General features: G+C 45.9%; 2 protein-coding genes across 3 annotated transcripts; one reads left to right on the top strand and one right to left on the bottom strand.

The window, feature by feature from the left end:
• The first annotated feature begins 805 nt into the window (after positions 1 to 805).
• Positions 806 to 17,969, top strand: usp11 (ubiquitin specific peptidase 11). Its single transcript, XM_039604340.1, has 21 exons — positions 806 to 1,136; positions 4,591 to 4,700; positions 4,777 to 4,907; positions 6,030 to 6,147; positions 7,167 to 7,312; positions 7,616 to 7,677; positions 8,155 to 8,254; positions 9,979 to 10,152; positions 10,688 to 10,846; positions 10,992 to 11,216; positions 11,413 to 11,496; positions 11,793 to 11,887; positions 11,970 to 12,173; positions 12,264 to 12,364; positions 12,541 to 13,038; positions 13,196 to 13,266; positions 13,775 to 13,887; positions 14,785 to 14,934; positions 15,176 to 15,291; positions 15,364 to 15,452; positions 15,631 to 17,969. The coding sequence occupies exons 1-21, from the start codon at positions 1,027 to 1,029 to the stop codon at positions 15,820 to 15,822; spliced, it is 3,048 nt and encodes a 1,015-aa protein (XP_039460274.1). The 5' UTR covers positions 806 to 1,026; the 3' UTR covers positions 15,823 to 17,969.
• A 689-nt stretch (positions 17,970 to 18,658) lies between these two features.
• zgc:86609 (TMCO1/EMC3 family protein) lies at positions 18,659 to 25,750 on the bottom strand. Of its 2 annotated transcripts, none has more exons than XM_031756851.1 (9): positions 25,682 to 25,750; positions 24,744 to 24,941; positions 24,107 to 24,164; positions 23,654 to 23,747; positions 22,363 to 22,467; positions 22,131 to 22,212; positions 21,665 to 21,744; positions 21,511 to 21,593; positions 18,659 to 19,400 (listed from the first exon to the last, which is right to left on the bottom strand). In XM_031756851.1, exons 2-9 carry the CDS (start codon positions 24,896 to 24,898, stop codon positions 19,272 to 19,274), a joined length of 786 nt encoding a protein of 261 aa, XP_031612711.1. In that variant the 5' UTR covers positions 24,899 to 24,941; positions 25,682 to 25,750; the 3' UTR covers positions 18,659 to 19,271. The 2 variants fall into 2 exon arrangements, with proteins under 2 accessions (XP_031612711.1, XP_031612712.1); XM_031756852.2 differs by having other exon boundaries at positions 24,744 to 24,904; positions 25,682 to 25,733.
• Between the last annotated feature and the right edge of the window lie 15 nt (positions 25,751 to 25,765).

Below are 25,765 nucleotides of genomic sequence, written 5' to 3'. Positions count from 1 at the left end.
CTCATCGTTTTTTTTTTGCTATTTTACAGTTAGTCATGAAAATTATTTAAACGCTGTTCTCAGTGGCTGCACGTACTTTTGAAATGGGTTATATCCTTACACACAGGCACACTCATGCTCAGTATCAATTATTAGGTACACTGGAGTTTAAGCTGGTTCTAATGGGCCAAACGTGTTCAAGAAAAATTACACCACCACCACCATTATACCACCAGCAGAAGTCTGAACTGTTGACATAAGGCAGAATGAATCCATGTCTTTATGTTGTTTATCCCAAATCCTGAGCCAACCGTCTGAAGAATGCAGGAGAAATCAAGGCTCAGGTAACATTTTCCATTCTCAGTTTTATGTTATTAGCTGACAGCAGTGGTCTTCTGCGGCTGTAACTCATCTGCTTCAAAGTGTTGTGTATTCAGAGATTCTTTTGCATACCTCGGTTGTAACTGGTTGTATGACTTGCTGCTGCCTTCCTATCAGCTCTGACCTGACATCAACAAGACATTTTCTCCCAGACAACTGCCGCTCACAGCCAAGATACAACACAGAACAAGACAAATCTTCTAATTGAAATATTTTTCTTAATTTTTTGCTATGTTCAATTTTGTGACGTTTTATTAACTTAAAAAATAAAATTATTTAAATGAATTCTAATTCTGTACGTTTGTTGCTATTTGTTTATGATTCTCTCCATATACATTTTATAAAGATTATATATGTTTATTCTTTATCTTTTCTTACTTATCTAAACGTAGTCTGCTTATTTTATTTATTATTTTATTTTAATTTAATTTATTATTAGTTTTGGTGTTTTGCTTCCCCTGCTGGTGACTCCGGGGTAGTTCGCACGTCTCCTGCCGGAATTCGTCATCGTCCGGGTCTGAGCCGTTTCCTACTTCCGCAAACAGAGGGCTGCGAGCTTCCCCGTTTATCGGCAGATCAATGCGGCGGCGGACTTCTGCTTCTCATTTCCTGGCTCTCTTTAACATTTCCGACACCTCTGACATTTATGAGTGATTGATCGGCGTCATGACGGCCAACAGCCGCTGCTCCGCCGCGGAGCCCCCGGGCCTGGAGACCCAGCGACGGGAGATCGAGTCTCTTCTGCGGGAGTGCGAGCTCCGCGCTGGGGAGAGCTGGTGAGAGTCCGACCGCTTCTCCGCTCCACACATACAAACACACAGACAAACACGGTGACAGGGCTAACGATTATCTCCACACGGGTAACGCTGCTAAACGGTGATTAACCGGTTTAACTGTGGGGTGGAGCAGCTTTGGTGTGGCTGTTGGAGTTTTTCTGGGACGGTTTAACGGCTCAATGCTACGTACTAGCCGTGTTAGCTTGTGCTAAGCAGGCAGACGTTGCTCCGACCTAGCCTGCGCTGTTAACGTTAGCCTGTCGACCAGCTGTCTCCGATGAGGCGTTCAGGGTCGGCTCGTATCCCCCGGATCGTGTTTTTATCACTGAAGCCGAGCCGGTTTCAGTCCCAGTTTATTCTCCTATGGGCGACCTCCTGCTCATTTAGGAGTTAGAATGCAGAGCAGGGCCGCCAGTGAATATTTTCAGTTTCATTTTCCAGTGAAGAAGGAAAGATTTAACTTGTAGTTTTGTGAAACTATAAAACACTCATACTGAAAGTCAAATAGAAAAATATGATTGAAACATTATCAGCAGGGATGATATTTGTAAATCGACAGATCAATCAGCTCTTCATCAGATCAGCCTTTCAAAACAGTCTAATTAGTTCGTGAAATAATCACAGTCTATAATTTATAACCTGTTTGTGGACTTTGAGTTTTCATCTGTCTGGTTGCATATATACCGATCTCTGTCCACATACTCAGGCAGCACGGTGGCACGGTGGTTAGCACTGTTGCCGCACAGCAAGAAGGTCCTGAGTTCAATTCCACCATCAGGCTGGGGTCTTTCTGTGTGGAGTTTGCATGTTCTCCCTGTGTTTGCTTGGGTTCCCTCCGGGTACTCTGGCTTCCTCCCACCGTCCAAAGACATGCAGTTTGAGGGGATAGGTTAATTGGATAATCCAAATTGTCACTAGGTGTGAATGTGTGAGTGAATGTGAGCGTGAATGGTTGTCTGTCCCTGTGTGTTAGCCCTGCGACAGACTGGCGACGTGTCCAGGGTGTACCCCGCCTCTCGCCCTATGACAGCTGGGATAGGCTCCAGCGCCCCCCGCGACCCTGGAAAGGATAAGCGGAAGCGAATGGATGGATGGATGGATGTCCACATACTCACAGTTAATATTTTGCCCTTTTAACATAAAGAAAGTCCCAGTTAATTAGCTTTAATACCCAGATGAGGTGAGGACATGAGGCAGGAGTCTTTATGGACTGTGATATTCCAGAAGACATTGTGATTTGAAAGGCAGGTGGCTGAGCTTAAGGTTTTCAGATCTTTACAAGGAGTAAGCAGGATGGGCAGGAGTGTAAATGAGTACACAAGCTCAAAGTTAGAGAGGCATGGTTGAGCTGGTTTGGACACGTGCAGAGGAGGGATAGTTGATATACTAGACAAAGGATGGTGAAGACAGAGCTTCCAGGCAGGAGGAAAAGAGGAAGACCTCAGAGAAGATTGATAGATGTAGTGAAGCAGGGCATACAGACGGCTGGTGTGACAGAGGAGGATGCTCAGAGAAGGGATGGGGTGAGCAGGAGGCAGATGATCTGCTGTGGCGATCCCTTATTAGGGACCTACTCCATGGTGTAGTGGTTCAGACAGTTTGTGATCACAGTAGGATACACAAGTCCCTCTGGGGCCCATGAGGAGCAGCTGGAAGTAGCTTTATTTCTAAGTTTTAAGCATTAAAAAGAACTTGGGTAGGCTGTCATCACACATCCACGACAGATTGTTTTTTCCTTGTTTGTTCGGTGAGATTAGATTTGACTGCACAAACAGGAGAAACCTGCAAAGTCCAAACCATGAAAACGTCTTGTTTCAGCCAAGTGAACTTAGCTGACCAGAGAGTAAAAGCAGCGTTAAATCTCTTATTACTGAATGTTATAACTGCAGCGTTTTTATTTTTGGCCTTTTCTGGATGGATGGATAACTCTTCAGAGTTATTTCAAACTTCAGCAGACACTGAAGGAATCAGCACTGTGTGAGAGTGCAGCCTTTATTAAACCTGGCAAGTCTTTGAAAACACGTTTTTATTTCGAGTTTTTTCATTTGTAAAAAGCTTTCAGTGAAATATTGTTTTATTAAGACATTTAAAAGACGATGACGGTCAGTGAGAATTCTCCTGTGATCACAGAAAGTACCTTTAAAGGGAAACTGTGTTTACGGCTGCAGCGAGCTGCTGATTAACTGAGATGCCAATTGACAACGACTGCATCAGACATGCGGCGGGAAATAAACAATAAAATCCAGACGCTGGTTAGAACACGCCCCTCATTCCTTCACACTTAAAAAAAACCTCTTCAGGGTCTCAGGAAACAGAAGCACCGTGACTCTGCAGGGTCAGACGTCACCAGGATTTACTTTCTGTTCAATATTCAAATAAATCACAAAGCAGGCCAGCGGCTGCTCACAGGTTTACAGTGAGGCCATCCAGGCTGACAGTTTGATGCTTCTGTTTTGGGCTTTTGCCCACATTTACACCTTCAGGAAATCAGCCACAGATAGAAAATTATTTATCCATACAAGAAAGTGCCAGCTTTTACATTTTTTATAAAGCGTCGGAAGGCAAAGCGGTTCTCTGTCAAACAGGAATAAAAGAATAATGAGTCCTTAAAAGCAGAACGCTGCAGTCTAACCTCTGAGGACTGATGCTGCGATGGATTTTCATTCCAATCCAAACCATCAGATTTATTAACGCCTGCCACTGTGACGCTTCCTGCTCTGCTGATTTGGTTTTAGCAGCTTTGGTTTCACATCTAATTTTGGAGCAGGTAGTGTCTCTGCTGCAGCTTCAGATATGACAGAAAGTCTCCGGTTTGATGAAAACGGGTTAGAAATGCAGGATCATGAAGTAATGACTATGTTAAGCTTCTGGTCACAAAGAAAGCAGAAGAAATCCCAAACATTCAGATCACCATGAATTTATTTTAGCAAAACATCCAATATTTGCTGCTTCTGGCGTCTCAGGATGCAGTGATGTCACACTAATGTGAACTGTTTACGGTAAATTATGTAATCTGTTCATGGATTTTTCATTAGTGTGATTTCCCAGCCTCCTGGTTTTGTTTGGACTGTTTTTAAAAAGAAAATCCACTAAAATAAAACCGTGACAGAGAAATAATGTTTCTGACAGAAGATCCTGTCAGTTCATTTTTAGGCAAAAATAGTGAAAATAACGACTTATCTAAAGGTTTTGGTGTCTTTCATCAGGATATTTTGGGGGAAAACAAATGATTAACAGTCACTTTGTTTTTTTTTTTTTGTTTTATTTACCAGGTATTAATTGATTATTTAAGTAATTCTTACTCCCATCTCTGGGAGTAATCTCAGGTAAGACGTCGATTTAGTCACGTGTCTCGTGTTCGGCTGATTTGTTAGCGGTAAACTTTATGATGGAGGCAGCAGTGTTTTATGAATGTGTCCTCAAAGAGCAGTGTAATAATGTGTGTGTGTTGTAGGTATGTGGTGGATCGCCGCTGGTTTGACCAATGGAAGGAGTTTGTGGAGACCGGAGATCAGAACTCGACGTCTTTCCCGGGTCAGATCGACAACGCGGAGCTGTTCGAGGGTCAGTTACGCTTCGTTTGCTTCAGCAAGACACAAAACGATGTTTTCTTCAGCGAAGTGTCGTGTCCTGCTTTCAGATCTGGACTCGTACCACCTGAAGGATCGTCTGGTGGAGGACGAGGACTTTGTGCTGGTGCCGGCAGAGGCGTGGCACAAGCTGCTGGCCTGGTACGGCATAGCGGACGATCAGCCACCGCTAGAACGCAAGGTAACATCACCACGTGCCGTGCGGTACCCTGAGTCCAGAATGAGAGCGGAGAGTTTTTGTTGGTGAGGTTTTGAAACACATAAAAATGAAAAACCTCCCCTGATTTAAATTTGGCTGCTCTCGCCTTCAACGCGTCTCCTCGCGCAGCTCTGGGCTGCTTGTAGTCTGGCTGCTGTGTTTACATCACTTCCTGGAATCCCTTTTTTGCATCTCTTTCTCACATCTGAGCGCCGCCGTCAGATTGAGGATCAGCTCTGAGACCCGAGGGCGGAGCAGCAGGGCAGGAACGCCACCATGATCGTCACTCTTTCTGTTTCTCGTCCTCCGACTGTCAACACAAAGTTTTCCTGTAATCTCCCGAGAAAGGACGAGCCTTTGAAGCAAAACTAATATTAGCTCGTCACTGATATGATGGGTAGAATAAAATGAAATGAAAGAAAGAAAGAAATGAAATAAAGAAACAAGAGAGGGAATAAAACCTTTGACTTTTTTATTATGCAGCCTCAGATAACTGCCACAGACTCGTCACATGCTCTCTTTTCCTGGTGAAGTTTGCACATCGTTTTCATGTAACTTCCACATAAATTCAGATATTTTAAAATCATGACGGTCCGGATCCATCCTTAGGCAAACCTTTGTCTGCACGCCATCACCGTCTTTGCTCGCTACATGACAGATTTGGCAGATTTGTCTCTTAACCAAAATAAAGTTCACGATGAAGACTCGTGTTTCTGGTGAGATCTGCTGCTGCGAGGTGTGAAACAGCAGCAGCAGCCAGAGCTGCACGAGGAGGCGAGCTCCAGGAACAGCAGTGAGCAGAGTTTGGCTTTATGGGCAGAGCTGTGAACTTTTACCATAATGAATCTGCTGGCAGCCACGCTGTGGTGAGCCGACCCTCAACTGGTGACAGGAGGAAAGTCCCAGCAAAGTAAATCATTCACTTGTAGTGTGAAGCATTGGTTTAATGTTGGATCAAAGAGTAGGAAGCAATATTAGTAATGGTTATGGCTCAGACAGGTTAGTGTAGTGACAACTGTGTGTGTGTGTGTGTGTGTGTGTGTGTGTGTGTGTGTGTGTGTGTGTGTGTGTGTGTGTGTGTGTGTGTGTGTGTGTGTGTGTCAGGTGGTGGACCTGCCCAGCACTCTGAAGGTGGAGGTTTACCCCATCGAGATCTTCCTCTGCCTCCACAGCAACATGGAGAACGTCATCACCGCAAAGTTCAGCCGAACCGACAGCATACGTGAGTCCGTCTGTGGGTTTGTGTGTGTGCGTGTCGGCGAGGTTAATGTTAACGAGAGGAGACGTTCACGTTTAATCAGCCTTTTCTCTGCCTAAAGACAAAAATGCTTCGTAGTTTAGATACTTTCTCAGACTTTACACACCACGCTCGTCAGCAGTCAGTGGCCCAAACCTGCCGGCTGCCGGTGCAGGTGTCCATGTCATCCAGGTGACTGCATGTCGCAGATTACCTGCACAGGAGCGGCTTCACACGGCGTGACGCAACAGAAACACAAACAAAGGCGGCAGACAGAGCTGCAGTTTGGAAACGATTGAATAACCTGGTAACAATGAGTCGGTAAAAGCTCAGGCTACCCAACCTGTTCTCAACAAACTAGTTGTGAAGGGGAGCACTGCTGTCAGTTCATTCAGAGGTTACCTGTGCAGGTAAGCAGTAGGGCGGGACCTGCTTTAAATGTGAGGTCATTTTTTTTATTAGTCAGATTCAGTTTTAGAGAACGTTTGACAGCAGCAGCTGTGAGGATGTAAGATAAATACATATATACAGTAATAAAGAGGTCACTGCTTACAGTTATTTATTACTGAGGAAAACTGAAGCCTGTGAAAGGTCGTCTTTGTACAAACTAATAACTAATAAAGTTTAAAAGACTGAAACTGATGACATTCACTCATGAAACTTCACCTGAGGACAGATTCCTCGGTCATCACATACAAAGTCACGCTCCCCGCAGTTTTTTGGGTCGAAGCATTAATTAAAGGAAGTTTAACTTCCACTGCGTTACAGAGTTCTCCCATCAGTTTCAGTGCTGTGGTCTCTCTGTTTGCACGAGCAGGAAGGCGGCGGTTCATCACGAGCGTCGTATTTATTTATTAGATTTGTGAAGGAACACGTGTTAGTCTTTATGTTAACAGGAAGCTGATGTCAGGGGCAGAATATGTTCCCCTGAGGGTTGCTGTTTCAAACACGGTGCTTCCTGTGTGTGTGTGTGTGTGTGTGTGTGTGTGTGTGTGTGTGTGTAGATTCGATCCAGAGGGCGATGTGTCAGGCCTTCTCGGTACCTCCGGGCTCAGAGTGCCGTCTGTGGATGAAGAGTTCGGACAGCAGCTGCGAGCGTCTCAGGAACGTGCACATGAGCGTGCTGGACGCCTGCTTGAGCTCGGGGATGGTGAGCATGATGCTACAGTCTTAATGTCGCTGCATGTGTGGAATAATTCTCCATATGCCGATGACGTTTCCCACTTCCTCATAGCACCACTCTAAAATAACAAGCTGTCCACCTCAGAGATAAGCTGGAACATGCCTGTGTGTGTGTGTGTGTGTGTGTGTGTGTGTGTGTGTGTGTGTGTGTGTGTGTGTGTGTGTGTGTGTGTGTGTGTGTGATGTGTGTGTGTGTGTGTGTGTGTGTGTGTGTGTGTGTGTGTGTGTGTGTGTGTGTGTGTGTGTGTGTGTGTGTGTGTGTGTGTGTCAGACGGTGATCATGGAGACGAGGAATGCAGACGGCACCTGGCCGAGCTCCAGGCCTCAGATCATGTAAGAGCACTTGCCTCTCTCTCTTATCGCTGTCATCGTTCTCTCTCCACGTTCCATCGTCTCTGTTTTTCTTCACCTGCTTAGTTTTAGTTTTTTTGCAGGAATTTTTTTCTTCTTCCTTTTTTTTATTTGTCATTTCCTCTTCTTTGATTTCACCTCTTCCTGTTTGGAGAAGTTGCGTCATAACGTGACCATCGTGATGTTTGTCTGTCGCCCTCTCACAAACGCCATGTCACAAAAACTGTTAAAATGCTTCATTCATTGACTGTACTGTTGATCTAAATGATGAAATGTTAGGACAGCTGTGCTCTTTAATGAATTCAGCTGGTCCGAGCATGTTTCAGCTGACTTTGCCACATATTTGGTCAGCTGACCCTTTGTTTTTGTTTGTGTTTCCTCTTCAAGAGCAAACAGGCGTTTCTGTCTCTGTAACGCTGCAGGTGTTGTAAATGCTGCTGACTCTGTTCTCGATTGCAGGAGGAACTCTGTGGAGGAGCAGGACTCGTACAGAGGGCAGCCGGGCGTCTGCGGCCTCACCAACCTGGGCAACACCTGCTTCATGAACTCAGCGTTACAGGTTTAAACTGATTGTTTTTGTTACTTTGGTAACTACACCAGACACATGGATCATGTGTTAGAGAGAGAGAGATGTCACATGGTTGAGCAGGTGACATCCCTCAGGGCGGGGCCTGGGGTGGACTCCAGCCGGGACCACTGAACCAAATACCTGATACTTAATGTGAGTGTCAGTCAGGAAGTGCAGTCCAGACCATCAGCACGCACCATTTGTATAAATGCAAACCCAGCGCTGACAATGTTGCTGCGTCAAACATGAATGAAAACAGGACGCTGTGATTTACAAACCTTTGAGATGTTTTTATCTTCTGCTGTTAATCAAATATGTGTTTACGTGATTTTACACGGCGTCCCGACTTATTCTGTTTTTTGTTGTTGTTTTTTTAAGTATGCAGTGACTAGTTGGTTGCTTCAGAGTTCGGAGGTTTCTTCCTGTTAAAAGGGAGTTTTTCCTTCCCACTCTCACCAAAGTGCTTGCTCATAGGGGGTCATATGATTGTTGGGTTTTTCTCTGTATGTATTATTGTAGAGTTGACCTTACAATATGAGGTGCAGTGAGGCGACTGTTGTTGTGATTTGCTGGTGTATAAATAGAATGAGTTTAGTTGAGTTTGCTAAAGTAATTGGACATCAGACGCTTTTCTTGGTCCAGCTTGTGGTTTGTCCTTTCAAAGTGTGCTAAGGTCCCGCTCTACTAGAAAACTAGATTTGAAGACTTCATTGTCATTCATTGTTATTTTCCTATGAGAAAATAGACAATAAACGTGTGTTTGGTGTTTTTTGTTAGACTGAAGCTTGTTTTCATTTTGGCACCTTCAGTGAGAGATGTTTGCTTCACTTTCACTCGTCACTCTGACTGCAGCTCAGTGTGAAACGCCGACACGTGTGAGCTGCTCGACACTGAAATGATGCATTTGGCAGCTGAGTGTTCAGTTACTGTTGAACATGTGCAGGGTGCAAACCTCAGAATAAAGCAGAGGGTTAGTCCAGGAATGTGTAACTGTCTAAATATGGCACAGACTATGTTTTGGTTGTTTTGTAAAATAGTCACATAAAGGTTTTCTTCATTTCCTGGCAGAGCAGAGGTGAAATGCTGCCGCGTCTTCCTCTCTGTATCTGATCCCTCTCGCTCTGTAATTATGTTTCACTGATGCAGTGCTGAGCTTTGTGGAGCTCAGATCAGCGTCCAAATGTCACTTTTCAAGCAATAACTAGATCTGAAGGAATTTGTGCATCTTTGAAGTTCTCTAATTGGATTTTAGCAGTTTCAGTTTTGCAGCGAGTCATGAAACCTGCTCGGTGCATAATTAACACCCGTGTGGTGTCAGTGTTGCTCCTTGGATTTCTGCAAAGGCACTTGGAGCTGAGCGCCAGTATATCCACTGAAAACATCACTTCATGCATGAGAACACTTATTCAAGGTTTTAATCAGATGATGTCACTGCAGCGTGCTCTGACCAGGCGCCGTCAGCAACAAAGCTCGTTTAAAATGATAAAAGCAAACAGACGTCCATCTCTGTGTAGTTTTATCCCCAGACTAAAGTATCTTTGCAGGACTCACACTTCAAACTGTTTTCCTCGAGGTTCAACTCCTCAGTTTATCCTCAGGCTTCAGCAGCTCTTTCAGCTCCTCCCCCTTTAAGCTAACTCTGTTCTGATTGGCTGCCCCTCACTAACAGATGTGTAGTAACTCCTCATGTCCTCCTCTTCCTCGTCTCTCTGCAGTGTCTGAGTAACACTCCTCCCCTGACGGAGTACTTCCTGCAGAACTCCTACGTGGATGAGCTGAACTTCACCAACCCTCTGGGAATGAAGGGAGAGATCGCCGAGGCCTACGCCGACGTCATCAAGCAGATGTGGTCAGGGAGGCATTACTCTGTGGTGCCGCGCGTCTTCAAGGTAGCCGCACATTACCCTGACAGGTGTCCCATTACACTCGGGTGTGTCTGTTTCACCTGTGGAGTCGAACCAAACAAACACACTGACGTATGGTAAAGCTGAGGCTGCGACGCGTGGCGGGTCGTCCAGAAGAGCCGGAGTTTGTGACTCAGCACGACAGAAATGACACAAACTGACCTGAAAACATTTTTAATGAACATTTTTAAGAGTGATTACATTTACACAGGAAACTAACACAGATATAAACATAGACTTTATTAATCCCACTTATTACAGCAGGACAAGCAACAGGAAGAAATGTGAAATTAGAGATTTATTAGAAAACTTCTGAAGGAAATGTCATGAAATCCCAAATAAACTAAAGTATCAGTGCAAAACATAAAAACTCAAAAAGTAAATACATAAATTCAGTGAAGTCAAACGTAATCTCAGACTCCGCCCTCTTGAAGATAAAGAGGCGGAGTCTGTGATGTGTGTGGCAGAAGCTTCGGTCTGATTGAAGTGGTGCGTTTCCCTGCTTCCTGTTTGTGTGCAGACGAAGGTGGGCCACTTTGCGTCTCAGTTTCTGGGCTACCAGCAGCACGACAGTCAGGAGCTGCTGTCCTTCCTGCTGGACGGGCTGCACGAAGACCTGAACAGAGTCAAAAACAAAGAGTACATCGAGCTGCGGGACGCCGACGGGCGACAAGACCAGGTGAGAGGCACCAGAGCAAACGCTGACTCCAGCTTGGTGTGTGATGGGCTTCATGTCTTTATATTTCACCTTTCAGTGATTTTCTATGTTTGAAAGCTTCGTTGGTTTTAGCTGTGGTCGATTCAGCTCCTGTTTAATCCGACAGGAAGTGGCGGAGGAGGCGTGGCGTAACCACCTTCGGCGGAACGACTCTGTGATCGTCGACACGTTTCACGGCCTCTTCAAGTCCACACTGGTCTGTCCCGAGTGCCACAAAGTTTCTGTGACCTTTGACCCATTCTGCTACCTGAGCGTCCCGCTTCCTGTCAGCAAGGAGCGTGTCATGGAGGTGTTCTTCGTCTCTCTGGACCCGTACGCCAAACCTGTCCAGGTAACCGCTCATCACTGACCGTGGTAGTGTAGTTCTCTGCAGTTACACTCAAAGAGATGCAAGTGTGTTTCCGGTCTTTGGTTCTCTTCTTATCCAGGAAAATTCTAACTTCTGTGATGTGTGTGTGTGTGTGTGTGTGTGTGTGTGTGTGTGTGTGTGTGTGTGTGTGTGTGTGTGTGTGTGTGTGTGTGTGTAGCATCGTGTTGTGGTTCCTAAAGCAGGAAAAGTGTCCGACCTCTGCTCAGCTCTGTCAGAGATGACCAGCGTACCGCCCACTCAGGTCAGTGTGTGTTCAGGTTTCGGTTGATGTGACTCTTAAACACACTTTTAACCTAAACTGAAGATTCTGATCACGTGCAGATCAAAAGTGGTTTCACTGACTGCACATTAATCCAACCTTTGTGTGCTGTTTTCTCTTAACGTTTCTGGCTTCACTTTGTAACACGTGAACTCTGTTAGACCAGCTTTGCATGACTCAGTTCAAAATAATCCTCCTTTATCTTACACTGGGCCTCAGTCCATCCTGTATGAAGCAGACCCCCCTTTAAAGCTCCTCCCCCTGACTTTGTGTTCCAGATGGTGGTCGCCGATGTCTTCAATCATCGTTTCTATAAGATCTACAACATGGGCGAAAGTCTGAGCGCCATTCTCGACCGAGACGACATCTTTGTGTAAGAAAAACAAATCAGTCCTGTGACCTTTCTGTCAAACAGAAAAGACTTTCTGTGACTCACCTGCTGAACCCGTGTTCAGGTACGAGCTGAGTGTGCTGGAGGAGCAACCCGAGGAGCAGGTGCTGCTGGCGCTCTACCTGAGGGAGCGCTCGCACTACAGAGACTACGGCTCGGGCGGCGGCTCGTACGGCACGTCGCTGTTTGGACACCCACTGCTGCTCAACGTGCCGCGCAGCAGCTGCAGCCAGGAGGCGCTCTACAACCTGTTCCTGCAGAGACTGGCGTGAGCAGAGTGCACACACACACACACACACACACACACACAGTTTTTGAATATACTGAGTTTTGCTGGGCGGTGTCGCTGTGTGTGCAGGCGCTACGTGCGACTGCCTGATCCGTCTGAGGAGTTGGAGGAAGAGGAGGAAGACGATGAAGAGGAGCTGTACAAGACTCAGACCAACGGCATCAGTGATGGTATAAATTTTCACTTTCTGGTTCTGAGGTCTGATGCTGCCCTTCGTTTCATGTTGTCATAAATATATTTGTTTGGCTTCTGTCTCTGAGTTGTGCGTCTTTCACAGTTTCTTGTGTTATCTGGTGCTGAGTGAGCTCTGCAGCTGCTGCTGGCTGCTTTTGTGTTGTTTTCTCAGATGACGAGCAGGAGGAAGTGGAGCCTGCTGGCCCGTCCCAGACAGATTACTCCTGCGGTGACGCGACCCCCAACAGGAAATCAGACGGCAACACCACAACGGAGCCACAGGCTGAGGAGAACCACACTCAGCCCTTACCGGACCACGGAGACCACGGTGAGAACAGTAACGGCTCCCTGAGGCAGACGGAGCCCAGCTGCAGCGGAGACGCCAACAGCGCCGATGACATAGACCCCAGCGAGCAGTCGGGCGGTCCCGCAGAAGCCGACGGCAGCTCAGAACCACCAGCGGAGCAGCCTCATAAACCAACTGAGGAAGAAAATGAAGAAGACAAGCAGGAGGAGGCGTGCTCTCCCAGCCCGCCAGCCAATGAGCATCCGGCTAAGAGGAGGGCATGTCATGTCAGGAGGAAGCGTCTGTTCAGCATCCAGGCGGTCAACTCCAACGGGACGACCGAGAGGGGGATGGGAGAGGGAGGAAGTGCTGTGTCCTTCAGCTGTGAGTGTGAACGCACAAACACAACCTCTGTGACATCACACTGATGTCATTCATCAACCATGTTGAACCATGTTGGACCAGTGCAGCAGGAGAAGCAGAATAACCATGTTATCAGACGATGTCACATCCTGTCCTCACGCTTCCTTTGTCTCTGCAGCTCAGCCCTACGTGGCCATCGACTGGGAGCCTGACATGAAGAAGAGATTCTACAACGAGAACGAGGCTGAGGTCAGCGCCAACATTTAAGCCTTCTGCACTCGATAAAGCACAGACTGTATGTAACACGTTCACAGGGCGTGTTCTGAATAACTGAGGGTAATATGTTTAAATAAAAATGGCACTGAGTGGGTCACGAAAACAACACGACCTTCTGTGTTGGTTTCATATAGAGACTGATCTGAATCATCTGGTGTTTGGTCAGTGGTTTAAACAGAGGTGAGAGATGGAAAGTTCGAGGCTCTGTAAACATCCAACATACAATAACAGCATTCCTGTAACATCTTAACAGGCTGACTGGTTCGAAGGATGTAATTTAACACTTGTCAGGTGCAAACAGAAGGACTCTGTGATGAAACCTGAATGACAGAGAAGATGATGACAGATACGTCCAGAAAACTCAAGAGGAGAGATTTTTAAAGTGAACTTCCTCCTGAGCTTCATGACTGGATGTTCTACACGTATTTGTTCTCTTGCACCTCTGACATTAACGTCTGTCTTTCCTCCTCCTCCTGTGTAGAAGTACGTGAAGGATCCCAGCATGGAGGTCCCTCAGCAGCACATGACTGTTCAGCTGCAGCAGTGCATCGAGCTGTTCACCACTGTGGAGACACTGGAGGAGGAGAACCCATGGTAACACGCACGCACGCACGCACAGAGTAGCGAGAGTCTGAGGAGAGCCCACCACACTGTGAGAAACCAGTGAGGAGTAAACTGGTGGACAAGCTCAATTAAAAGACTAAATACTCTGAAGGTTTCACCTGTTTAAAGTAAAGACCAACATGAAACATCTGTGGATCTACGTCAGCCATTCGGTCGTTGTTACTGTAACGTCCAGATCCAGAGTGGAGCTTCTAGCTGATGCCTTCCACGTTTTCATTTCAGTGGTGGTAATTTAACCTGCTGTGGTGCTGGGTGGCCTATTAGGCACCTCACAGTGCCCTCTAGTGGTCACCCTGGAGTCAGCGCACACTTTCAGTCCAATCAGCAAAATGAGTCGGGGCAAGTCTGTGCAAAACCTGTATGCATGTGTCAAGGTTTTACATTCATCAACATGTAAAATCTGATGAGCTGAGATGCTGGGCGGCATGGTGGTGCAGCGGTTAGCACGGCTGCCTCACAGCAGGTCCTGAGATTGAATCCAGTCTGGGTTCTCCCCGATTACTCCGGCGTCCTCCTGCCGGATAATAAGTGCTTGATTAAAGTGAGAGTAATAGATTGGCAGCCTGTCCGGGGTGCGCCCCACTCTCACCCTGTGACAGCTGGGACAGGAGTTCCATGTGACCCAGAATTGGATTAGTGGTAGAAATGGATGGATGGAAATGAGACTGACAGGTGTGTGGAGCAGCATCCCTCGTGGACGCCGCCTGGATGACGAGATATTCTTTGTTTCATAATCTTGCTGTCGTTTCGCTTCTTTGACTGAATTATGAAAACTTTTCATTCAAAGCAGCAAAATTTACACTGCACAGCTTTATTGCAGATACTCTGCTGTGTGTGTGTGTGTGTGTGTGTGTGTGTGTGTGTCAGGTACTGTCCGGTGTGTAAGAAACACCAGCTGGCCACAAAGAAGCTGGATCTCTGGTCTCTGCCAGAGGTTCTCATCATCCACCTCAAGAGGTTCTCCTACACCAAGTTCACCAGAGAGAAGCTTGACAGCATTGTGGAGTTCCCCCTCAGGTACACACACACACGCGCACACACACACGCGCACACACACGCACACACACACGCACACACACACGCACACACACACGCGCCGACAGACGCACACACACACACACACACACGCACACACACACACACACACGCACACACACACACACACGCACCACACACACGCACACACACACACACGCACACACACACGCACACACACTCTGAGTCGCAGACTGAATGGCGACATGTGTTCATGTTACAGAGACCTCGACTTTTCTGGCTTCCTCCTGAGGAAGACTCTCTCCAGTGAGGAGCCTCCGAGCCGCTATGACCTCATCGCCGTGTCCAATCACTACGGAGGACTCAGAGATGGACATTGTAAGCTCGTCGTTCATGTTGTGGTCAGTGATTTGTTTGTCACATGACTTTAACCAGCACGTGTTTCTGCAGACACCACCTATGCGAAGAACAAGGACAACGGTCAGTGGTATTACTTTGACGACAGTAAAGTGACCTACGCCACAGAGGACCAGATCGTGGTCAGTACCACACACACACACACACACACAATGCTTTCATTCATTCTCGCACACAGCTGTTGAGTCGTACTGATTTCACTCTGATCTTGTCACCTGACTAACGATCATTGGAAGCAGCAGCGTGTTGTCTTTATTTGAATCAGACCAACGTGACGTTTCTGCGTCTCTCCTCCCGCAGACCAGCGCTGCCTATGTTTTGTTCTACCAGCGACAGGACAAGATCAGAAAACCCACACTGCCCGCCCCTAACACAGGCCCTGCCTCCTCCACCCAGACATCCAATGACACGGCTTCCTGCAAAGACGACGAGGACGACGCAGGGCCGAGCGCTGCCGCCTCCGCCTCCAGCATCACTATGGAAACAGAATGATTGAGTAATTTGGTTTTCTCCATCAGAGCAGCCTTTTCTTTGGTTTTTGTCTTTATTTTTTTTTTAGAATTCTCAGTCTATTTATTTTTTTAATTTTATGGTGGCGACACTTGAACTTCCTCTAACGACGTCTCTTCATTCCAAGTTACCAAAAGCAGGAAAAAGCACATCAGCAGGCAGAGCTTGCAGCTCCTCCTCCTCCTCTTTCACCGTGAACTCTCGACACTCAGGTAGTTTGGTGCACAAAGACTGAAGGTGACGTTTGCTGGAGGGCGGAGCTTAAACTCACACCTGAATACAGAAAAGCAGTCTGCTTCCTGCTTCAGGGACGAACTGAACCCTGGCATTTAAGCTCTGACTGTTCACATTTATAAGTTCATCTCCTCTTGACTCGATTTTTGTAATCTGACATTCAAACGTTTGAAAAGCTGTTTAATTAAAATCATTTGAATTTTTCTGGATGTCTGATGCTCGTCCAGGTTGGGAAGACCAAACTTTAGATTAGCCCACATTCGGAAAACTCTTTGGCCAATCAGCAGCAGCTCTGAAGTCAGCTGACTTTTTCTTTTCCTTAAACTGTATATAAAAGACGGAGAGTCTCATTCTAATCATGAGTGATGAGCGTTTCAGAAGTCACAAAACTAGCTTTGCGTTGTGTTCAGTGAGGCTTAAACAGCGACTCATCGAGCAGCGTTTAGTGAGGTCACAGAGAGCGAGGGTCATTGTTCCGCCACACCTCCATGCAAACAGAAGTCGCCCCCTGGTGGTCGTTAGAGCGAGGGCCGATTTAAAGCACCAGCATTAGTTTAGCTTTCACACGTCTGTTTTATTTCTGCGGTCATGCGAACGTCTGCGAGATTTACCACTAACAGAGGTCAAAGGTCGCCGCACACTTTTCACCTGCACTTTTTTTTTTTACTCTTTACATCAACAAACACGATGCAGACGGGCGCCGGCGAACGTGCCCACCAGCATTCTTTTATCTGGGGTAAACCTCGCAGACGCTCACACGACAGAAAACGAGCGTCAGCTGACTGAAGAGGCCGCGCTGAGAGCAGACGAGTTCACGTTCACATTGTTGCATTTTCCACATTCAAAGTTTTTACAATTATTCAAGCTGAGTGAGTTTGAAAAGCCAGTTTCTCGTAGCAAATGTCTGAGGCAGAAATTTAATGATAAAAGTTTTTAAAAAGTCATCTGTGATCAAAAAGACACGTTTAGGAAATAAGAGCACAGAGATGGTTTCAGTTAAAGCCTTAATTAGCGAGCAGCTCTGATGTGGCAAACCTGCGACGACCTTCTGTATTTGCTGTAAAGTATTCGGAGACGCACTGATTACATCGGACAGCTTTGATCCGAGTCTCTAAAACAGGCCAGTCTTTTTTTAAGTTGTTAATTTCACAGCGAGTTCATGCTGAATCTGATTTAACAGAACTAACGATGATCAGACTTTATGACATTAATGCAGTGATTACTTTATTATCAGCTCCTGTAAAAACTTCATCCTCTGAACTAAAAGAACTGAAGTTTGTTTTTCCCCTCCGAGTTTCTTCGATTCGTCCTGAAGCGCATCTGACATCGTTTAAAAATCCAGCTCTGAGCTACAGCTCAGCATCGTCCTGCGACAGATAAAACTGTTAAATACTCATCTATAAAGCATAGTTTCACTTCCTTATTTCTTCTTTCTAAACAGGCATGCCTCAGTCGCTCGCTGAAGGGGATTGTGGGTAATCAGAGGATCGAACAAAGCTGTCAGGGATGAGAAATGAATTTTTCTCTGTATATTTTGGTCATTTTCTTTCGGGTATTTATTGTTTTAATGGAATAATTGCAGCTGTCACATGACTACAGGTGGTGCGGGACATTTTTCCTATTTATACGCGAAACCTTGATTGAGGCTGAAAACACAGGACGGGTGTGCGCGTGCAGAGGCGGGCGCAGAGCGAGCTCCTCACTGATTTTTAAACCAGCGCTGTGTACAGTATTTTTGTATTGTAAGTAATGTAAGATTAATATGATCATTCCTGGGTGGAGCAGCAGGGAGGCTTGGGGTGATTTCTTTCTTGGGTCTTCCTGTCAAATATCAGATGAGAATATTTTATTGTACTTCAATCTTTTGATATCAATAAAACACGATTATTACCAGACATCCGTTTTTCTTTGTACTCTTGGCTTCTGTCTCATTATTTTAGCTTTAACTGCGTGTGTGACGGGGAGGACACGCTTACACCTCGTACAGGAGACACATCTGTTTTTAAAATGACCACAGCTGAACGAGAGAAGTGGAACTAAGTTATCAGCTAAGGCGAGCTAACTGCACAGGAGCATGAGGTGCACAGACACCTGCTCATCAGCGCTCCATAACAACCACATCAAACCCCAAAGTTCACTCAGCACATCTGGAGCTCAGAGTTCTTGGACGGTCTGTAAACAGCACAGCAGCCGTATGATTGGTCAGATTATTAAAACAACACAAAGATGTACTCGACTCAGGCGTTCAGGTACAGCCACCTGTCATTCAAATATGCCACGCCCCTAAATTTGAGCTTTACTAGAAATTAAAATTGATCTCGAACCATCCAGACACCAAAAACTGTAAACATGTTTGTTTCATGTGACTCACTACTGGAGCCTCTAGTGGACATTTGGGGAATTGCACTTCTTTTTGGAGGCTTTGTTTCACTGACATCAGTTTTTACCTTCCTCCACCCGTGTGTGCAGCCACACTGAATGTGTTCCCACCACCACAGACTCAGCTTACCAGGTAAAAGCAGAAAAACAAAGGCCGGCAGACTCAGGAGTGAAGAGCTGAATGATGAAAGGAGGAGAAATGTGGTTAGTTGTGATCGCACCTTTATTTCACTCCATGCTTCACACCACAGCGTACAGAGTACATCCAAAATGTCCTGCGGGACGACAGCATGAAGCCTTTGTCCGCTTCATCCTGTTGAAAACGTCCCAGCCGTTTTGTTTAAACGATGCTTCAGTTTCCAGCGTCGCTCTGGAGAAACGTCTCGGATCCCAGCCGGTGTGGAGGATTTTAAAGCTCTGATCTGTGTCCTAAGTCACTACCTTCCTGTGTAATGGATTTGGACTTGAATCACTGAATTTAGATGTGAAAATGTGTAACTTAAACACCCACGACACAAACATAATTTCAAAGTAAAATCTCAAGTACAAATAAAATCTTTTCTTTTAGATTTTTCTCAAATATAAATTAACAACAACCCAGGGAAGATCCAGGCTGGAACTCCAGGAAACGTACAAAAGCTGAGAGTGAGCGAAGCGCCCGAGGCAGCAAAGAGACGATTTCAGAGGCAGCTCCATAAAAATAATTCTCTCTTTTTAAATCCATGTTGTGAAAACTGTCCCGGAGCCTTCAGGACAGACTGAGGGGAGAGCAGGGCGTTTCAGGAACACCCCCGGGATTCCAGCGCGTCCTCGCGGTCCTAGAATACGGCAGACTTGATGTCCTGGCTGAAGAAGCCCCCAAAGTTTAGGTCTTTGGACATCAGCTCCTCCTCCACGTTCTCCAGTGCCCACTTATGTTCCACGATCTCCAGTGCCTCCCACTCGCTCTGAAACAACAACAGGGACACGAGTGGCAGCATTTAACTCCACAGTGACGATCACTTTGTCTCAACAGAGCTTATCTTTATATTTTTACTGTAGTGACATTTTTGGAGCATTTCAAGTTTAGGGAAAAAACTACATTTCCCACGAAAAATGACATCACTTCTGGGTTTTGCAGGTAATGGCAGACTAAGAACAGCTGATCAGATCAGCAACGCCGATGTTTCTGGATTATAATGTTTTTTTTGTTTTTAGCGCTTTTTATGCGATTTTTGCAAAAAACCATTTGTGGAAGGAAACTGCGACCTGGGACAAGCTGCATGCATGATGTGTAAGTATAACTCCTCCGGTTTCATATGCAAAACAACATGATTGCGCTAGCTTATGTGGTTGTTGCACCGGGATTTATTTGATCAGTGGTGGTTGATCAATGCATATCAATGATCAAGGAACTGACCTCCCAGCCCATTGCTCATTCAGTGGTGCTAGTTTCAGTTAATGTGCAAACTGTTTATAACTGTTTATAAGATTGGGGAAACCTGCAGTGAGCTGAGACTGAAGAAGTCACCTGGATGTGTGACGAAACGTTTCTCCCACTAAAACAAAACGTCCAGATGAACAGAATCAACTTTTGGGGTACCAGGATTTAAAAACAGGCAAATCAGAGCGTGCATGCTCTGATGGGCTTTAAAGGCTTAAACACATTTCCCTTGTAATCCTAATGATTCAGGTTCAGGTGAAGGACGCAGACGCACTGATCCATGTCTTTACAGTTCTGCTATGCCAGCTTCAGGTGTGAGCTAACCCCGAGAACAATCATGCGCCCTCACACCACAGCGGATGCCTCAGGGGCCAAAGTAAGCTTCAGTATTTTGCAGAGGGACCCAGTGGGGGGGGGGGCCCGCTCTGCCTCCTGGACGTAGCCTGAGCCACAGGCTACGTCCACACTGGCGCGGATAGATTTGAAAACGCCGTTTTCATATGAAAACGCTCCGCGTCCACACTAGTGTTTTCAGTCGTTTTCACAGAGGTGTGGGTCCACATTGAAATGGCCCAAAACGCTTACGTTCTAGTCCTGCGCGTGCGCAAAAGTGAGTGAGAATTAGAATTTGAAGAAAAGCTATCTGGAGCTTGTACAAACTGATATTCATCTTTTTTAGGGCTGTCAAAATTGAGAGCAATCAAAGCAACTGCTGTATAATGCCCTCCGCCATCTTTGTTTAATTGGTCACATGACTGCATCACATGACTAAAATGCGTCATCGTTTTGAAATGTATGCGTTTTCGAGAGCGTTTCCAAAACGCTGCATTTTTCCTTGAGGAAAACGCCATCTCAGTGTGGACGGGAGGCCAAAACGGAGAGAAAACGATGTGTTTTCAAAGGAAAACGCATTAATGTGGACGTAGCTTAAAACGTGTAAAAACGTGAGAAAGCAGCTCATGTGTGGGAAACTGAGGCCACGTCCACACTAGCCCAGATAAATTTGAAAACAGCATATACGTCTGAAAACGCGCTGCGTCTACACTATATCTGACCACACGTCCTCGCTTACGTCCCAGCCCTGCGCATGACTGAAGCGCAAGAAGGTTCGACCTGCCTCATTTCTGTCTGCCGCTTATTTACTTTCCAGCTCTTTGAAACGTTGCGGCAAAATGTTGAGGAAAAGCACCGAGTTTTTGAAATGGACTAACAATGAGGTGGAGTTGTTCCTGCGAGTAACACAAAAGTACAAAGTTGCAAAAGCGAGTGAGAGTTAAAGAATTTGAAGAAAAGCTATCTGGAGCACGTACAGACTGATATTAATCTTTAACAGGGCTGTCAAGCAAAACAACTGCTGTGTATGCCCTCCACTATCTTAGTTTAATTGGTCACATGACTGCATCACATGACTAAAATGTGTCATCGTTTTTGAAAAGGCTCCGTTTTCGCCGTCCACACTGCGACGCGAAAAACGGCGTTTTCAAATGTATCCGCTTTGTAGAGCGTTTTCAAAACGCTGCGTTTTCCTTGAACGAAAACGCCGTCTCAGTGTGGACGGGAGGCCAAAACGGAGACAAAAAGATGCGTTTTCAAGCAAAAAAGTATTAGTGTAGACATGGGTGTGTAAATGTCACCTTGAAGGCCTTGTTGGGGTCAGGGGGCATCGCCATGGCAGCGCCTGTCATCTGGTCCTGCATGATCCGGGACTGGTCAGCAGCTGAGAGGGAACGCCGGCGTTAGTCCGTGAAAGGAAACAGAGCTGAGCTTTACGAGAGAGTGAAACCTCACCGTTATCCTGACCCAGAATCAGGCTGTACATGCTCCTTAGCCCGAACACGTTCAGGAAGTACCAGGACGCCGAGCTCACCCTGCAACATCAAATCACGTGACTTTAAAGAAGCTGCATGGCAGGAAGTAAGACAACTCCGATTCAACTGCTGTGGGAAGGAAGGAAAATACTCTTTCATGAAACTCAGAAATAAACTTTCATCACATTTCATTCACACATCTGGGCCAAAGCAACAGACTGTAAATAAAGGACAGATGTATGTCCTGTTTGATGCTTTTGAAACTGAATAAGAATGAACTGAACTGTGTCTAAAACACGTACGCTGCGGATTACAGCAGCCCTGAAAAACAAGGCGCTAACAAAGACATAACCACTCGGTAAATGTTTGCTCTCTCATCTCTGCTGTGCTGCATTCACGGTCTGCTGAGCAGCTTGTGCGTTTCAGTGTTCAGGTTGAGTTTTTACCAGGAGGCGTCCAGCGACAGCAGGTCGATCCCTCTCTGCAACATCGGCTTGAACCTCAGCGTTAACGGGAACGGCACCTTAGCTGTGAAAAAACATCGGGAACCAGTGAGACGAGTCGGACCTGCTGCGCGCCGCTTTGTTTACAGATGTGATTGTAGTGATGCACATATGTGTCAGGTGTGTGTGTGTGTGTGTGTGTGTGTGTCATACATCAGGATGTAGACAAACTCACTAATGACGAATCCAGAGAAAGCCCAGTTGATCCATCCACCAATCACAATCATGGGCAGGACGTTGGTCAGGTTTCCCTTCATCATGTCTACCATCATGCTCGAGTCTGCAACAAACAACAGGCTCGGCTTAGAGCACGCCTCGTTCTACTGATGGATAAAAACATTCAGATTCTTTCAGCTGCAGTAAAATGGCGAGTGTGTTCCCTCATCATCTCACAGCAGGTGTTTCCATAAAGTTTAACGTCCAGGTGTGCGTAAAGAAGAAGACTTATGAGGCTGATTTCCATCCAAAGAGTATAACCACACTGTGACTGAAGGAAGCCTAAAAAATACACATCTGTTGTAAATGGACGTAAACAAAGACAGCAAAGGTAGCTAACAGATAATGATCTGCAGTGGTTCGGTGGACATAAACACACAGCACGGGAAGATGAAGGATGATGAGCTTAAATCCGACCTCATGCTGAGGGTCTGATGGGCGGAGACAAACGCCATCATGAGGCAGGAAGAAGACGCCGAAGACAGACTGAACTTCAGATGATGGTGATGTCATAACTGCGGTGTTCAGTCTGTTTAAATTAAGCTCATTTTTGCTTTGGTGTGGTTCACCTGAGATGTCACTCAGGTGTGCACCAAAACAACTGTGCTGAGGAAGTGGTCTCAGTCAAATCAACACCTTCTCATAGCCAGGTATGCTTTGCACTCTGGGATGTGTGAAACGGTCCGTAGAGGGAACCAGCCTCTACATGTTGCCCTACTAGCACCTTCTTCTTGTTACTTTTGCTGCTCCCGTCTGAGACACAGCTGACCGATAATCAGAGCAATCGCTCTCACGGGTTTGAGTTTTTATCTGGTTTAAATGAAAAACCAAAACATGGGAAAAAGCTACACGTTTACAAACTTGTCAACTGATTAAGAGCAAAGAGTAAATGAACTACAGACGTCTGAGCTGATCCATCCACAGCACGAGGTTCGTCATTAATGCTTCTCACTATGCAGGTGTCCTGATCCTGAGCTTAATGTCCACCGCGAGTTCACAGGCTGTAGTATCACAGTGAGAATTTAACACAGACTGAACATGAACAAAGCAGCTAAACCGTTTCTGAGGGACTCGCATCTGTTTAGAAAGACGTAGTTTTCACAAGACAAAGAACTGAGGCGTGTTAAAAAGACGAGAACCAAAAAGAAACATTTACCCCCTCCAACAGACCATCAGTTAGTCCACACAGGCAGACCTGATTACAATGAAGGGAAAATCATGTGTTCAAACACACACGCACACACACACACCTGTCATGGGGTTCTTGGGGACGACCTTCCTCTTGACCTTCTTGAAGAAGCCGGTCTCGACGTCGTTGAAATAATGTTTCCTCATGGCGAAGGACTAAACCAGCGGAGACACTTGACTCAGCGAGTTTTACACTTCATGCACTCACAGTCAGACTGTGACATTTAAACACAGCTGATTATTTAAAGGATGATTTTTAATGTCTGTAACGTCTAACAGAACAGTCTGTGGTTACTTTGCAGACAGCCAAACATCTGCTGCTCTTAATCAGAAGTAAATAAGATTTATACATGATGCATGAAGTACAACTCATGGAATAATGACCCACAGAACAAAGAATATGGAGGATGTACTGAGGGGAAATTTGATGCCCTCAAGAACAGGGTATGAATGTATTAATATGTAATATTTTAGGTTAAAGGTCAAATTCTACCTTAAACCGAAGGGGCTCTCACCTGTCGGGGAATGTACTTTCCATTCTCTCTGAGGATGCGGCTGCGCATGAGCACCTGGCTGAACAGAAACATGAACATGGGGGTGGTTAGGGTACGATGCTGCCCGGGGCGCCACTTTCACTTCAGACACACAACATAACTGTGAGGAGAGCTCAATCAGGGATCATAACAGGTCAGATATAAGCTGAGCACCTGAAGGTAAACAGTGTTAACTTCAAACAGTTTTTAGAAGTTCTTCTTGTCTACCGGTCTGATATGTAAACATGGAAGTAATACACAATAAAGGATCCTGTAAACAGACACGGCTTAAGTTTTCTTATGAGTCCAAACTCAGCAGCTCTATCAAAGCTTCTTAACTGCGTAAAAACGAAGTAAAAGGTAACGATGTACTCCCTCCCTCTGTTCTTTGTTACTCCCTCGACCAGTGAACGCAGCACGAGTCAAGCTGTGTCTCGGTCCTGTCACATTGTCGATCTACAGCTTATGTAATGGTTATATTTGCCAGCTAAAAGAGAAACAGGTTCACCATGACCTCTGTGAAAAACAACACGACAAAACCCCATCAACTTTTTACTGCTGAGGGGTGAAAAAAACCCAAAACCTCTGAATATGTGTGTGCTCTCAGCCTCAGACTCACCTGTCAGAGACCTGCTCCAGGTTGACTTTCTTGTCGCTGTGGAGCAGCTGGGTGACGTAGTGTCGGATGACCCCAACAAAGAAGGTGACGAACACGATGGGCAGGACCACCCACATCCGAATGCTGGAGTCCAGCAGGAGCTCCGGCCCGGCCATCGCTCTCTATTTAACCCAGGATCCAAGGACAGACAGGGAGGTGCTGAGGAAGGTGTACCACACAGTTTGGAGGAGGAAGTACAACATGAAGTGATGCTCAGTGTTAAATCATTTTACTAAATTATGAAAACCTGAACCTCAGCATGCAGAAATAAAGACTCTCCTTAGTATCTGAAGGCTCAACAGTTCTTATTTTATCAGCATGAACTATGGCACACATGTGAACACATGCTGAGCAGCTCTCCTGGTTTATTTCAAAATAAGAGCCTGGAGAGAATGAGCAGAGGTTATTATTACCCTGACAATAGCACGATACAGCGGCTGAAAGCTTCTGCACATCACCGCGTTTCCTTGATCGACATTTTCACTAATAATCCTTCTTGCTGTTGGACAATGATTACAAATCGCTCCGACTCCTAAATTAAATTATATAAATTAAATCCTCCGCTGACCTACCGGCAGCTGAAACGTCACGATAACTGCTGTTTCCTTTAACGGAGCTAAGAGGTGCTAACTACACGAACCTGTTACTGACCGCTGACCTCTGCTCATTCATCGTTCAGCAGCTACAGTTAGCATTAGCACCGTGTAAACTAAACGCAAAAACAGCTAAAGGTGCTAGCCTGCTAACTCAGCGGGTTACTCGTGTTAAATCTTCAGCTTTAAATGAGCGTTTGTACAAAGTGACAGCTTCTGCGGCCGCACAGGTGAGTTTCAAAAGTCCAGCAGGTCACCACTGCGTGAAAATAATCTGTAATTTATGTTGAAATGACCGTAACTCACCACATTTATGAACTTTGTTAAACAAGCTGCACAACGCACACGCGCAGGAGTTAACAGAAGAACTTCCGGTTTACCGGAAACGGA

Source organism: Oreochromis aureus, linkage group 20, assembly GCF_013358895.1.
Source record: "Oreochromis aureus strain Israel breed Guangdong linkage group 20, ZZ_aureus, whole genome shotgun sequence".
In the NCBI taxonomy this organism is placed as follows: Eukaryota; Metazoa; Chordata; class Actinopteri; order Cichliformes; family Cichlidae; genus Oreochromis; species Oreochromis aureus.
Note: the sequence above shows the minus strand (reverse complement) of the source record. Positions and strands in the feature narration are given on the sequence as shown.